The sequence below is a fragment of the Mus caroli genome, chromosome 7 (assembly GCF_900094665.2).
Source record: "Mus caroli chromosome 7, CAROLI_EIJ_v1.1, whole genome shotgun sequence".
Lineage (NCBI taxonomy): Eukaryota > Metazoa > Chordata > Mammalia > Rodentia > Muridae > Mus > Mus caroli.
The window spans coordinates 144,854,850-144,868,517 of NC_034576.1; the positions used below are offsets into that span (position 1 = coordinate 144,854,850).

A 13,668-nucleotide genomic window follows, 5' to 3' on the forward strand; every position below is an offset into this window, starting at 1 on the left:
CTTTAGGCACTTGCTGAGGGACCCTCTGTGCCATGCTTGACTAACACACACCGCCCCCAGGGTGGTGCCAGTCCTGTCACCTGGGCCCAGAAGCCTCAGGCCTCTAGATTGCTAGTTGGACTGTTGGGCAGGGGGACTGCACTGGAAGCAGAAGTGGGGGTGAGGTAAACCTCCAGTCGCCCTGTTCCCCGCCGCAGTCCTAGGCACCGTGGAGTGGCTGCTACGGCTCACCAGACCCTCAGGCCCCAGGGCCCAGATGACCCCATGTATACAGTTCTCCTGGCTCTGTAGGCTTTTAGCCTCCTAGCTTCCCCAACTCCGGGCCTCACCCCACCTTGCCCCCAGGAGGTCTGTAGAGCTCCAGACCTCCTGGGGGCAAGGTGGGGTGCTGATGAGTGGGCAAGATGACACTGAGGGACGGGAGAGGATCTCCCCCAAATGCTCAGAAGGCAGCCACTTGCTCCCGCCTGATGGAACCTGTCTACTCTCACATCTCTATCCCCTTCCCCCCCAACTGGCAGTGGCCAGCTGGGAGCCCCATCTTTAGTGGCCTCCGAGCACCTTCCTAACACCTGAGGGGACACTGCCCCACGCCCCCTCCACTCCTCAGAACTTCTGGGGACCAGCCACTGTCCCCAGAAGTCAGGCCAGGTAGTGGCCTTCTCAATTCCTTTTATTTCTCTGTGGGTGCGTGGCCAGCACCCCACAGAGACTCCACTCCCAACTCAGGCCAAGCGATAGAGAGAGATAAAAAAAAAAAAAATCAAGGTTGTGGAGAGCAGGACATTGTGGTAGCCGGTGTTGATGGCTCTAGCCGGTGTTGATGGCTCTAGCCGGTGTTGATGGCTCTAGCCGGTGTTGATGGCTCTAGCTGGTGTTGATGGCTCGATGCATTCATTACTTGATCACTGCTCCCGTTATGTAGGGAATGGGTACAATTGATTATGAGCGCATAAAAAGCTAAGGAGGGATTAAAAAAAAAAAGGAAAAAACCGGCCCCAGAAATAAAAAGAGGGGAATAGATCAATTGGCATAAAATTTGGGGTCCTAATTCTTCAGTAATTCTGCAAGTTGACCTGTGACTCCTCCTGATTCTTCCACCTAAAACCTCTCTGGGACCACTTCCTACCCATAGCTCCCCCCACCCAGCCCCCACTGCCCCCCACCCACCCCTCCAACCGCCAGACTTCCCACACTCCCCACATCAGTGTGAGTCTCCTGGGGAGCCCCTAAAATGTGGGGGCTCCCCAGGAGACTGACAGAGATGGCCCATAGGTGTGCTCAGGGTAGGGGTTGTCCCCCAGATCTTTCTTCCCAGGAGCACAACTAGGGGTCAGGTTACTTGGGCAGCATGTATCACTTGGCAGTGCCATCTCCTTATCTGGCCAAACTTATTCTACACTGGCTAGTCATTGGTCCTCATGGGGGAGGGGGGTTGGGGAGCACCGGGCTCACCATGTGGACAGGTGCTTAGATGGAATTGAGCCTTGCTAGAACACCTCCCTCACTGAGAAAGACAGAACTAGCAGCCTGGTCACACATAGAGCCAATAGGCAGCAGCAGAAACTAGATGGATTGGGAGGAGAGCTCAAACCATGCAAACTGCTCAGGGAATTTGAGACGGGCCTTGATTTGGGCAATGTGGTTCGAATCGAAGTTGTTCAGCCATTTCAGTGTTTTCATCCAATTATGTGGGTGTGCATACCTGTGTGTGTGTGTGTGTGTGTCTGCATATGTGTTATGTGTATGTGTGTGTTAATGCCTGTGGGTGTGAGTATAATCATGTGCTTTTTAGGGTAGGTAGAGAAAAGTGAGATTTTGGGACTGGGGGCTTGTGCCAATTAAGTTCTATTTCCAGTTTTCATGTTCTGTTCTTCTCCTTGGGTTCTTTCACCCAGCCCCCTTGGTGACATGGGGGACATTTGTGATGGAATGACCAGTGAAGAAAGAGTTTGGGCGGCTATTGTTGTTCTCAGCCAGCTTTACACTAAAAGTGCTTGGGATAAGGAGAGGGCACTGAAGCAATGACATGCCACCTGCAAAATTTTGGGTCCCCTTCCTTTCTTCTTGGGTTCTGAGATCCAAGTCTTAGCCAATTTGACTAAAGATCCAAATGGAAAGAAGATGAAGGGGGGGGGGCGCCGAATTATTTGATTTTGCCAATTGTTTTTAAGCCAATTAATTTTTAGTATGTTTTTAGCCAATTAATTTCTTTAGTTATTTAATTTTTAGATTATCAGTTATGGAGTTTCTTAAAAGCCAATTTGTTTTAAAGGGACTGTAGTTTTTAAAGTTTTTTTTTTAAATGTGAATATATAATTTGGGGGGTGTCAATTGGGTTGTTTAGAGCCAATCAAATTTGTTTTTTTAGAATTGCTGAGATCCCCTTGCCCGATGGTGTGGGGCAAGGGGAACAGCCTGATGTGGGGAGGCGGGGCATGGGGGTGGGTAGGGAGAAACCTGGGGAGGGAGTGGAGCAGAGAGATCTTAGTGTGGGACGTGATGGAACTGTCCCTGCTCAAGAGGAGGTCACAGATTGATGGTACTACATTGCAGAATTACCACATAATTTGGTTCACTGATGGTTGCTGGACATCTCCGAAGAGGCTCCCCCGTGGGCGGGGTCTTTGGGTGGTAACACGATCAGGGGACGATGACGTTTGGCCTCTCTGAACGCTTCGAGCTCTTTGGCAAGCATGCGACCCCGGCGGGCACGCAGGAGGGCAGGCAGGCCTCTGCGCAGGCGTCCCGCGGACTGTCTCCAGGTGTCATATTGGAAGAACTTGCCCACGGGGTATCTGGGGAAGTCGTCCTGGAGAGGAGGTGCTAGTCAGCAGGTTTCAGGGTACCATGTTAGCCTGAGCTCCCATCTAGGTGTCGCATATCCCCATTCCCACTAGAGTCACCTCAGCTCAGGGCAACTTCCCAGAAATATCTATGTTAATGAGCAGAGGCTGACAGTAAAATGTGTGAGGGGGGCTTCGTGGTACCCCAAATCAAGAAGTGAGTGGTCTCTTTGTCTCACCCCATAATTCCTTCAACCCCACCTAGCTACCTACCGGAAGTACGGCCTGAGAGGTAGACACGTCCCTCTCGGACTTGGCGGGGGTGGCACAGTATGTCTCCAGGAGGGCCAGGTCGCAGCTGCGGAAGCAGCACTCTTCCACGATGCCACGGCTGCGACGGTTGGCACGGCTTGAAGGCCTGCCTGGAAGTTCCACAGGACAGACAACTTCAGTTAGTGTCTACTGGAGTCAGCACCCATAGGGGTGGCCTCCCCAGCCCCCGCCCCCCCCCCCTGCCCGGGGAAGGCTGAAGAAGGAAGGAACTATCCCTGCCCTTCCACTAGACCCTGGCCGGATACTAGGTCACCCTGCAGGGATGTGGTAGAAGTGTGAGCCAGACAGGCCAAGATGCCCAGAAAGGAAAAATAAAGGTGCATGCTGCAGGACCAGCCCCTGGCATCTGGTGCCTCCTGTCTGGTAACTAACACAGCACAGCTTCACTGTCCCACAGACTCCATGGAGACCAGAGGCCACACTGGAGTGGTTTGGAAAACAGGGAGGAGGAGGGGGTGAGCCCCTCGAGGGGGCCATGGTGGACACAGGTGTGGTCCCTGTACTTGGGGCCCATCCTGAGGGGCCCACCCCCAACCCCCATTGCTGAACTGTGACAGGAAGGGAAGATAGGGCAGGAGAGAACAAGACGGGAGGGGAGGAGTGAGGCACCCAAAAACCACTCCCTTCTCTTCTCCCGTCTTCCCCCTCTCCCCCACGGTCCGAGGTTGGGCTTGGGGCCCTCCTATCTGTGAAGCCCCTCCATGCAGGAGTGGCTCTCGACCAAGGACTGGTCCTGCAGTACCCATGAGCAGGAGTAGTTTCCAGAGCAGTTCACAGGCAGGTAGGCAGAAGTGAAGAAGAAGAGGCTGCGTGTCCAGGACCAGGCGAGGAAGATAGAGTGGCTCATGCCAGCAAGGATAGTCATCCATTCTGGTGCCCCTGCCCCTCCCAGGCATGCCCCACCCATGTGTCCCCATCACTGCCTTCTGTGAGCAGTGAGTCCATGCCCAGCCCCTCCCCCAACTGGGAAATCTAGAGAAGCATGAACATTGAAAGCAGGCAAGCACCCCATGTTGTAGTTCTGGGAACCCCTCAAGTTGGATGGCCAAGGTCCAGCTCTCCCCTTGTACCCCCAAACTACACGTGCACTCTCAACCTGGCTGAGACTTGACATCCACATTTGGTTTTGCTTTTATTAACTTTAAAAACTTTAAAAACTATCAGACTTGTGACTATGAGATTACGACCTTGCCCAGGGGGGAGGGGTAGCTTAAGAGCAAGGCCAGACCAGTGTACGAACTGTCACCCCACCCAGGGAGGCTTGCCCCCCCGCCCCCACCTCTCTGGAGTTACATACTGAAGTAGAAGCCGCGGTCCGAACAGACAAACTGAAGCGTGTCAACAAGCTCCCCTCCGCACAGAGTCTCGCTGGGGCCGTAAGCAGCGATGCAGCACAAGGCGAAGGCCAAAGAGATGAGAAGCACCAACATCGACTTCCCCACTGGGATCCCCATTGGTACCTGGAGAAAGAAATGCAGGCTTTGAGCTAGAGGCCCCCAAGCCACACCCCTAATCCCAGGAGACTGGCTCACCCCCACCCCCACCCCCGCCCCACCAAAGACACCTATCATCTCCTAATTAAAAATGCAATTGGAATTTGAAAGACGTCTATGTCACTATTTATTTAACCTGTGAAAACAGGGGAACTTGAATTGCTGAGGTCAAAAACTACTTTGAGTGTGGAGAAATTCAATGGACCCCAGGAAGGCACCCCGTGGTGGCTTTGAACTGTAAGAAACCCTTGAGGACCACCCATCCATGGGCGCAATTACAGCTTAACCACACCCACAGCAGCAGGGGCCAGTGCTGGACACTGGACCTGGTTTCCATGCTATGACATCATGGGGGTGGGGCCAGCCCAAGGGCACATCACTACTGCCACTCCTACTCTGGCCTCCAAAGCATTGGCCAAGATGGCAGATAGCTCCACCCCACCCACCGTGGAGCATGTGCATCCAAAGGGACCAGTCCCAACCTACCCGCCCCCCAGCTGGCCACCCCTCCCTAAGCATCAGAGCCAGCCCCACCCGTCCACCCCACCTCCCAGGCCATGGTGAGCAGGGCCCATGTCAGAATCCAATGGTTAGCGCAACGGGACAGTCAGCACTCCTGTGAGCCTTGCTCTCCAGGGTCACCCAGTCCTCCAAGTATAGACTTTCCTGGGCACCTCAGAGCTTTCCATCCATGGTCAGGGACCCTAGAGGGTCCCTTTATGGCCCATAGAATCATCTTTCTGATAAGAGCTAAATTTACCCAGGGCAGCAGTTTGGGTCCCTGGGAGGCTGAACACCCCATTTTGGAGGGACACACCCCCTCCACAGGCTATGTGGCTACAGGCAGGGACAATGGTTAGCTAGCTTTTTTAGTGGTGGGAGGCCACGATGACCCACAGTAAGCCACCCTTGACCCTTCAGTTAAGTAGAGCCCTCCAGGCCGCAGCCTCAATCTCTGCTCCATAGGCCCAGGGGATTTCTTGCTGCAAAGAAGCATGTGAGAGACCAGTGCGGAATAATCAAGAAACAAATTTGTTCGAGCTCCCTTGGGTAACTAAAAGTCATCTTTGCCCACTTCATCAAGACCCAGACCGACCCTCCCAATACCCTCTGTGCCATCAACCACTTGCAATCAGCAGGCTATAGCTACAGCAGTTAGTCCTGGGGGCTGGGAGGGGGGGCAGGCAGACAGAGCTGACCTCGAAGTCCCTACCCAAAGCCAAGATCACACTGGCTGGTCCAGCCCAGGTGTCCAGGAGAAGCAAGCAGGAGATTGACCAGGAGGTAAGGGATAGGTGAGGGCCCAGGGAAGTCCCGAATTTGTTGGAGTGGGGAGGCAGAGAGGAAGGAAAAGTAGAGGACTGGGCAGGTAAGTAAGCCTGGATCTAATGGGGGCATAGGACAGAGGCTGAGGGAGGACGAAGGCTTGGGAGAAGTAGCAGGCCCGGCTGCAAGGGCAGAGGCCTCAGGCTACCCGGTGCCCTGACCACCCCACTGGGCAAGCCGGAGTGGGGATGGCAGCAGGGTCCTGGCTCCACGGCCCTGGTTACCTGAAGTTGGGTAAGGAGGCCGCTGGGGCTGGAAGAGGATGAAGACAGGAAAAGGCTGGAAGGTTCTCACAGGAGAAGCTAATGTCCAGTTTGCGAACTGGTCAGTGCCTCCGCTTTTTAATGTCTGAGTGGCTCCTCCCAGTCCCGGCTCCACCCTACCCCCCACCCCCTCCCTGCTGACCACTCCCCCCGCCCCCTTTGCACCCGCCCCCTCCCTCCTTCCAGCCAGTCCCTTTTCTCCTGCACCCCCAAGAGCTAGCCTTGGACCATTCCTTAGCAAAGTACCACCAGTGGGAGGGGGGCCTCATCGTGCGCCCCCAGCCCTTTCTGCACAGACTAATGGGGGGAGGGAGGGGGCTCCTTCCCACATCCTCCTATGGAAAGTTCCACCCAGTAAAAGGCAGGGGCAGTTATTTCTCTTTGAACTGTAACATCTCTGCCCTTCTGAGCCCGAAACCGTCCCCTCTCCCCCCAACATTCCAGGTTGGGAATGTTGGGGACAGAGTTGGGGTGTGTGGGTGGGGGGAAAAGCTAACTGTGGGGTCTGGCTTGACTCTTTTGCCAATTTTGGGGGGGCTCTTGGCCCCGCCCACCCAGTTTTCCTTCCTGTCTCATTGGCACAAAGTCAACATACCAGGGTGGGCTTCGGAGACTCTGCCCCCCTCCTCATCACTCAGCACCCTTGGGGGGGGGGTGTACAGGGCCTGCACAGCACGAATCGTACATTTTATGCAGCTCATCCATCCCCCCCTTCCCCAACACACAGTAAAGCACCAGGAAGTCTCCTGTGAGTTCAACTTACGCACCCCCTCCCCAACAGTCCCCATACCCCCGCCCCTTCCCCCACTCCATGGCGCAAGGGGGAACAAGAGTTTGCTTAGGGAACGAGCCCCCAGCCCCCCACCCACCGCACCAGTCCCGCCATGCCCAAGCCGGGCCCTGCGCACCCCCCACTCCCAGGGCCACTGAGAGCCCTTACCTGGAAGCCGGCGACGCTGCCGCCCATCTCCCTGCTGCGGGTATGCAAACCGAACAGCGGGCGAAGGCCCTTCTGCCGGGCACTCCTCTGCCAGCGCCGCTCTGCCCGAGTCGCAGAGGCCGAATGTGCGACGGGACAGAACGGGGAGATGGCTTTTTTGGTGGGGAGGGGGGCGTCTCTTCTGCTTCTTTAGGGTATCTTAGGGCTGGGGCGGGCCAGATATTGTACTTTCGGGGGGGGAAAGGTATCGGGAAATGAGGTCAGCTGTTGTATCAAGGATAGTTGGGGGGCAGAGATAGTGAGAGAGACAGAGTGAACGTGAAAGGGGGGGACCACAGAGAGGGAGAGAGGGAGAGAGGACAGTGAGAGGCGGGTAGGCTCACAGCGGGAGAGGACAGCACGGAGAGAAACAGAAAGCGTATAATTAATCCACTTGGGTAGGCGAAGGCAGAGGGCGGACGTGAGGGGGAGGGAGTCTGAGGCGAGGAGGAACGGGGAGGGGGCAGGAGGGGAGCTTAGGAAAGGTGGCGGGTAAGCGGGTGCGCGAGGGGGGGCGCACCCTAAGCAGAGGAGAGGATGCAACTTCGAAGGACCGAGGACGGTGTTGAGGGGGGAGGAATGGAGGCGTCACCCCGGCCACAGGCACCCAGCTCGGTTAGGGTCGACGGAGCCCTCAGCCGTCGTAAGCCCGGGCTTCTTGTGGGGGGGACAGGCGTGGCGGCGCCTCAGCTGCTCGGGACTGCAGCGAAAAGAGGGGAGCAGCCGGGCTGCGCGCCGGGGAGGGCTGGGAGGGGGAGCGCGGGGGATGACAACGCCGGCGACCTGCAAGCCGGACTGCCTGCGGTGGGGACCGCCTCCTCTGGCGAAGCAGGAATGGGGTGTTGAGGTAGATAGAGGAGGAGGCGGTGGGGAGATCCGCAGGCCCGACGGAGCGCGGCCCCGCCGACGGCGCCCTGCACAGGAGTTAGCAGCAGCGAGGTGGCGGACGGCGTCGACGCGGGGCCGCCAGCCCGGATGGAGGCGCTGGCGGGCCGAGCGCGGGCGGGCGTGGGCCAGGAGGCGGGGGCGGCCGGAAGGGGGGGCCGGGGGCCGGCCTGGCCTCACGCAGCTCCGCCGGAGAGCAGGCGAACTCCGGGCGCCAACGCCCGGTTCTTATAGCCGCGCCACCCCGCGGCTCGGCGCCCGCTCGGGCCCCGCTGGCCTTACGCCCGCGCCAATGGGCGTCCGCAGGGCCCTCGCCCCGCCCCGGGACCGCCCCCGCAACTCGAGCCACGCGGGGAATGCGGGTCGGGGGCCCTGGGCACGGGGGTTGCCGGTGGGGGGGAGTGGGGTGCCTGGTGGCAAAGATGGGGGGGGGACTGTGCGCCCCAGCAGGCCCACTAAATCCTGGGTGTCTATCCCTAAAAATCGAGGTCCCATGTCATGTTTCCGGGGTGCCCTGTGCTTGTGCAACATGGGCGCGTGGTGCGAACCAACGTGCGTGGCACCCTAGGCCTCAGTGGTAGTGGAGGGACCTGTGCTCAGTTAGAGGGTTACAAGGTAGACGCATCCCGGCCGACTGAGTTAAGGCGCAGGTAGCTGGGTAGAGGGTCCTCACAGGGACCTACTTGCCAAGCAGGGGACAGTCCCCTGGATCTGCTCGGGCGGAGCGCGCAGCCTCCACCTGCCTAAGCAGGCAGGGCGGGCTGCGAGGCACCTCGAATAGCAGCCAGATAGATCTTACTAAGTGCTCCTAACCTCTGCTTTGCCTGGGATCTCCTAGCAGCCTTTGGGGGGCCACCAGGTGCACAATGAAGGGAAGGCTGGCTTGGCCACGCCAGATCTGGGCCCCGCGTGGAGCCCCCGCACAATGTCTGCGCCCTTCAGCAGAAAAAGAAGCAGGGCGGGAAATGTAGCTCAAACCAGACCTGTAAACCAGAGCTCACTGAAGTGCTTCTAAGCGGCGCGCCTTTGGGACCCCACCCAGTATGTGCAGATAACAGTTCCCTGTCCTCAGCACTTTGAATTTGCTTAGTTGCAGGTTCGGCCCCAGGGGCCAATGCGATAATTTGGGGCTATTAAGAAACTCTCCCCGGGTGGTTTCAGATATAAGAAGCCATTGTGATTTTTACCAAGTCAAAATCACTCCTAAACCGGTGCACCTCGTTTCCCTCTCCCGACCTCCGCACCTCTAGGCCTCTAAGGGGCCACTACTGGCGGAAACCGGTGCACCCGGGGCTAACCTCCGGGCCGGACCATCAATCACCGCGCCGGCGCTCTACACTCGCTTCCCCAAGCCCTCGACCTGTAGGGTTGGAGGCTCCAAGCCGCCCGAGCGCTCTGCCCTTCCCGCTTCCTGGCGGCCCAGGCGCTTTCCCTATCACCGCGTTGTTTGCAGAGTGCACACAAAGTGGCGCGCGTTTCGGAGCGCCCAGCCCAAAGGAGCGTGGCCGCCGAGGGAGAAGCCAGCAGCCTGCTCCCGCGCTACTCCGCAGCAGCCCTGAGGACAAACTGCGAGGGAGCCGGTGTCCCGCAGTGGAAGAGCTGGGACACGAGGGAGCGCGCCACGGGGAGCTCACCACAAGGCCGAAGGTCGGGTCCGCTGGCGCAGGAGGATCGGAGGAGCAGGGCGGGAGAGCGGATGAAGTGGGAGCTGCTGAAGTGGACGCTGCTGAAGGTGAGCGAGACCCCAAGGGCAGTCCCCAGTGAACCGGGGCAACGCCCAGTCCGTTGGAAGACCCGGGGACAATGCCCAAATTTGGGGGAAACTGGGGGCAATGCCCAGTCGTTTTCCTGGACACGGGAGCAGCACTGCCCACGTCCTGGCCGCCGCGCAGTGTGCGGTGCGTGTTTGGGACACACACACTTTTCCAAAATCTGTGCTGCCGCTGGGACACCATAGGAGAAGTGACGAGGCCGATACCAATGTTATGCGCAGGACGGGAAGCTGCCGAAAGTGGCCAGCGGAAACAATGATCAAATTTCGGGGTTCCCAAATCAGACCCTTGTCTGATTTGCGGCCCTGGGAATGAGCGGCCCAAAGTAGGGGGACTCGAAGGCGACTCCATAAATGGGAAAGCTGTGGTGAATGACTAAATTTGAGATTCCAGAAAAATTAGAATCCAAGTTGGGGAATGAGGAAAATTATTCTATGCAAAAATGGGGGGGCATCTTGATCCAGGCCTAATGAGGGGAACCCAATATCTTGGTTAGAAAGCTTGGGGAACCCACAAAATCCTAGACTAATCTGTAGAAGTTAGGTGGTTTGTTGTTGCTGTTGGGTTTAAGAAAATTCCCAACATGAAATTTGGGGGAGCTTAATTTTAATTGCTTAAAAATGGGAGATGAAAACCAACAGATGGATTTTAGGAAATTCAGGTTAGTTCTTTTGAGGGGTAGGAGTGGAGACTAGGGTTCACCCTGAAGCCAGTGGGCCCTACAGCACCCGGGAAAAATCACCTCTAATTTCTGTGGCTTCAGAGAAGTCCTCTAGAGAATGGGGAAATGCTGTCTAAATGTGGTGGAATTAGAAGTGCAAGCAGTCCATTTGAGAAAGCCAGAAAAAAATCAATGTCTTTTAATATTTTAATTTCCTAAACAGATTCCTATTGATCTTTTTGTTGAACAAGGGGGAGTTTGTATGTTTTCTTGGACAATGTTTGTTCTTGGAGAAACATACTCCCTGTTTTGTGGATCAATAAAAATTACCCAATGGATGATGAAATCTAAATTGCAGGGAATAGAATTAGTAGCTAGGAAATTTGTAAGACACAGACCTTTAAAACCTAGGAATTGGGGGACTTTTTTTCAGTGTGCTTTGGGGATCATAAAACATTATCCAAATATAGGGAGACTCCAGTAGAAGTCATAATAAATTCAACAAAGTTCATTAAAGTTTAATAAAAACCGAACTCTTTGGAAGAAAAAAAATCTCAATTTGTTTTGGAGTATCTGAATTTGGGGGGTTCAGGAAGATAATTTCTGAATCTAAAGTTTCCTGGTCCTTGGAGCACTTCAGGGCCAGTCTCTACATTACAAGGAATAGAGATTATGGGTTCCTAAATCATGGGGCCTGAGAACCAATCCCCCAAATTTGCAATCTGCAGAATTGTGCAAGATGGTGTGTGTGTGTGTGGGGGTGTTTGAAATGTAGGGGGGCTGAGTGGGTGTATAGCTGGTATTGCAGTGGAAGAAATCAGAACCTTTTTGTGACCCAAGGCTAACACTAAGTGTGTTTTGGGGGGCCTGGAAAATATTGCCTAATGTTTGAGGACATCAGGCATGAGCCAACACGGGGGATGAAAAGGATACAGGATGGTACTGGATTTTGCAATTGGTGCCTGAGTTAAAAAAAAAAAAACTTTTTTTTTTCAAATTGCTAAGTTAAAGGGACTCAGGGGCTTTTAATATTTGATGCAGAAAAAAAAATGCTCAGTGTTCAAGGATTGGGGACATTCAACATTCTAATATAAAGAAAAAGGATGTGGCCAAGAGTTAATTTTGTGCCTTCTGTGACCCAGAAAGACATGGAACAATCATATAAGACTTGGGAGAGCATGGAAGGCCCTCTGCCACATAGAAGTTCATTCCTTACATCATTGCTCAGCCTGCTTTGGGGGCTTTTGTGAGAGCTTTATATTTTAAAGAACCCGAACCATGGCCAGAACGCTTGCAGGAGCTCTAAGGAACCCCAAAGCCCTGTTACCAGTGTGTATTAGTGGATTTATTTGGGGGGGGGGTCTTGTTAAGTGAATTTTAGATGTGATTGGTGAATGTACTCTCTCCATTTTCTGGAATCCAAGAAATGAGAGTGTAGGCTATTTGAGGTGCCTACATTTAGGGGAGGACATAGAAAAAAAAAAGTTGGGACTTTGAAGGTGCCAGGAAAATTGTTAAAGCTGTCTGGGTGGGATTCAACTTGTAAAATTTGGGGTTAGGGCAATAGACTACAGAATCTAGTGTTCCACGTTAATAAAACCAGAGGACGGATGGAGGGGGAAGAGAGTCAGCAGGAACATTATTGCAGATATAAAATGATAGGAACATGGGGAAAACACCCCTCTACCTCATCCCCTGGAGACAGTGCCTAAATGCTGTCAAAATGTCCACTCTCCCAAGTAAGGAAATTTTGTCAAAAGGACTAAGGACCCAGGCTTACTTTAAATTTTAGGGAACTGAGGATGGTGGTTTTATATCCATATATAGGAGCTTGCATTTAAAATGGTTAGGAGCCAGAAGCAAACTTGGGGGCCTAAGCCAAAATAATCTAATTTTGAGGAGTCAGCAGAGGCAGAATTCCCACCCTTTAAAATATTTGGAAATCAAGTATCAAAAACAAAACAAATCAAAACAAAATAAAAACCAAACAACAACAACAACACCTTTTCCCTGTGAACAGAACAAATGCTGACCGATTTTGGAGCCCCCACCCCCCAAAGCAATGCTTAAATTTCAAGGATCTCAGTCAAACTAACTCCTGAGGTGCAGAGAAGCCGGCAAGTTCCTCGGGTTGTAGGGGGACCACAGAGAACTAGAGCTGAATTTGAGAAAGTGAGCTCCCGGGCCGGGAAGGACAGGGCGCCAGGATCCGCGGTGCCAAGGAACTCACACGGAGCAGGGGCGCCCTCACGGGGGAACCCAGGCGCGGGGAAGGGGCACAGGCGACGCAAATTGGGAGCACCGACGCCACAGAGCGCGCGCCCAAGCCAGCTTCATTTTTCGTTCTTTTGCCTTCTAGCCAAAGAGAGGGTTTGGGTAGCAGAGGCCGAGCGGGATGGGTGTCGGAGAGGGAGGCGGAACGTCGATTAGCAGCGCGCTGCTCCTCGATGCTCCTTAGGTTCCGGCGCCCCGCTCGGCTCCCCGCCGCCCCTGCGCCCCACGCGCTCAGGCGCCGCGAGCCTAGGCGAAGTCGGGGCCAGGCAGCCGCCGGGGGCAGACTCGTCCCTAGCTCAGTTTTGGGGCCCGGGGCACCCCCAGTGGCTACCCCTGACCGCCCCTGTGCTAGCACACGCCTATCCGGCCGTGTCCGCTCCCTAATGATGAACAATGTAGGAAATAGTTTTGTTTGGGCACTGTGGAAAGTGGGTAGAAAATGGGGGAGCAGAGGAGAAAGTGGGGGGAAAGAGTATAGCAGAATGACACAGTGGTGACCGTTGCCGGATGCTAGGACCCTCATTTCGTTTTCTCAGAAAATTTCTGCCACTAGCCTCCCAATCCTAGCTGGGGAAAGTCCAGCTCCTTAAAGGCAAATATTAAACCCACATACCACACACAGGCTCACCGTACTATTGCTGGGAACAAGGCCACCCCCTCAAAGTTGAGCAATGCTGGAGGTGAAGGGCCATGATTCTAGCAGGACCTGGGGGTTGGGGGTGGGGTGTTAGATAGGGGAGCAGCTGGAGAGCAGGAGAATGAGGAAAACCCTGGGGCCATGACTGTAAGCATGGCTTGTCTCTATAACCACCCGTAGAGGATGGTATGCAGGGAGGACTCTCAAAGCCTAACGCTCTGGGTAGGCAGGAGTTAAAGTCAGTGGACAGGTGTGGGGA

The 13,668-nt window shown here is 55.0% G+C and overlaps 1 protein-coding gene across 3 annotated transcripts; it reads right to left on the minus strand.

Annotated features, from left to right (window-relative positions):
- Nucleotides 1-1,192: 1,192 nt before the first annotated feature.
- Nucleotides 1,193-9,748, minus strand: Igf2 (insulin like growth factor 2). Of its 3 annotated transcripts, none has more exons than XM_029480165.1 (4): nucleotides 9,700-9,748; nucleotides 4,417-4,579; nucleotides 3,060-3,208; nucleotides 1,193-2,812 (listed from the first exon to the last, which is right to left on the minus strand). In XM_029480165.1, exons 2-4 carry the CDS (start codon nucleotides 4,571-4,573, stop codon nucleotides 2,576-2,578), a joined length of 543 nt encoding a protein of 180 aa, XP_029336025.1. In that variant the 5' UTR covers nucleotides 4,574-4,579; nucleotides 9,700-9,748; the 3' UTR covers nucleotides 1,193-2,575. The 3 variants fall into 3 exon arrangements, with proteins under 3 accessions (XP_029336025.1, XP_021023330.1, XP_021023331.1); XM_021167671.2 differs by lacking the exon at nucleotides 9,700-9,748 and adding an exon at nucleotides 7,142-7,597; XM_021167672.2 differs by lacking the exon at nucleotides 9,700-9,748 and adding an exon at nucleotides 6,163-6,271.
- Nucleotides 9,749-13,668: the final 3,920 nt, after the last annotated feature.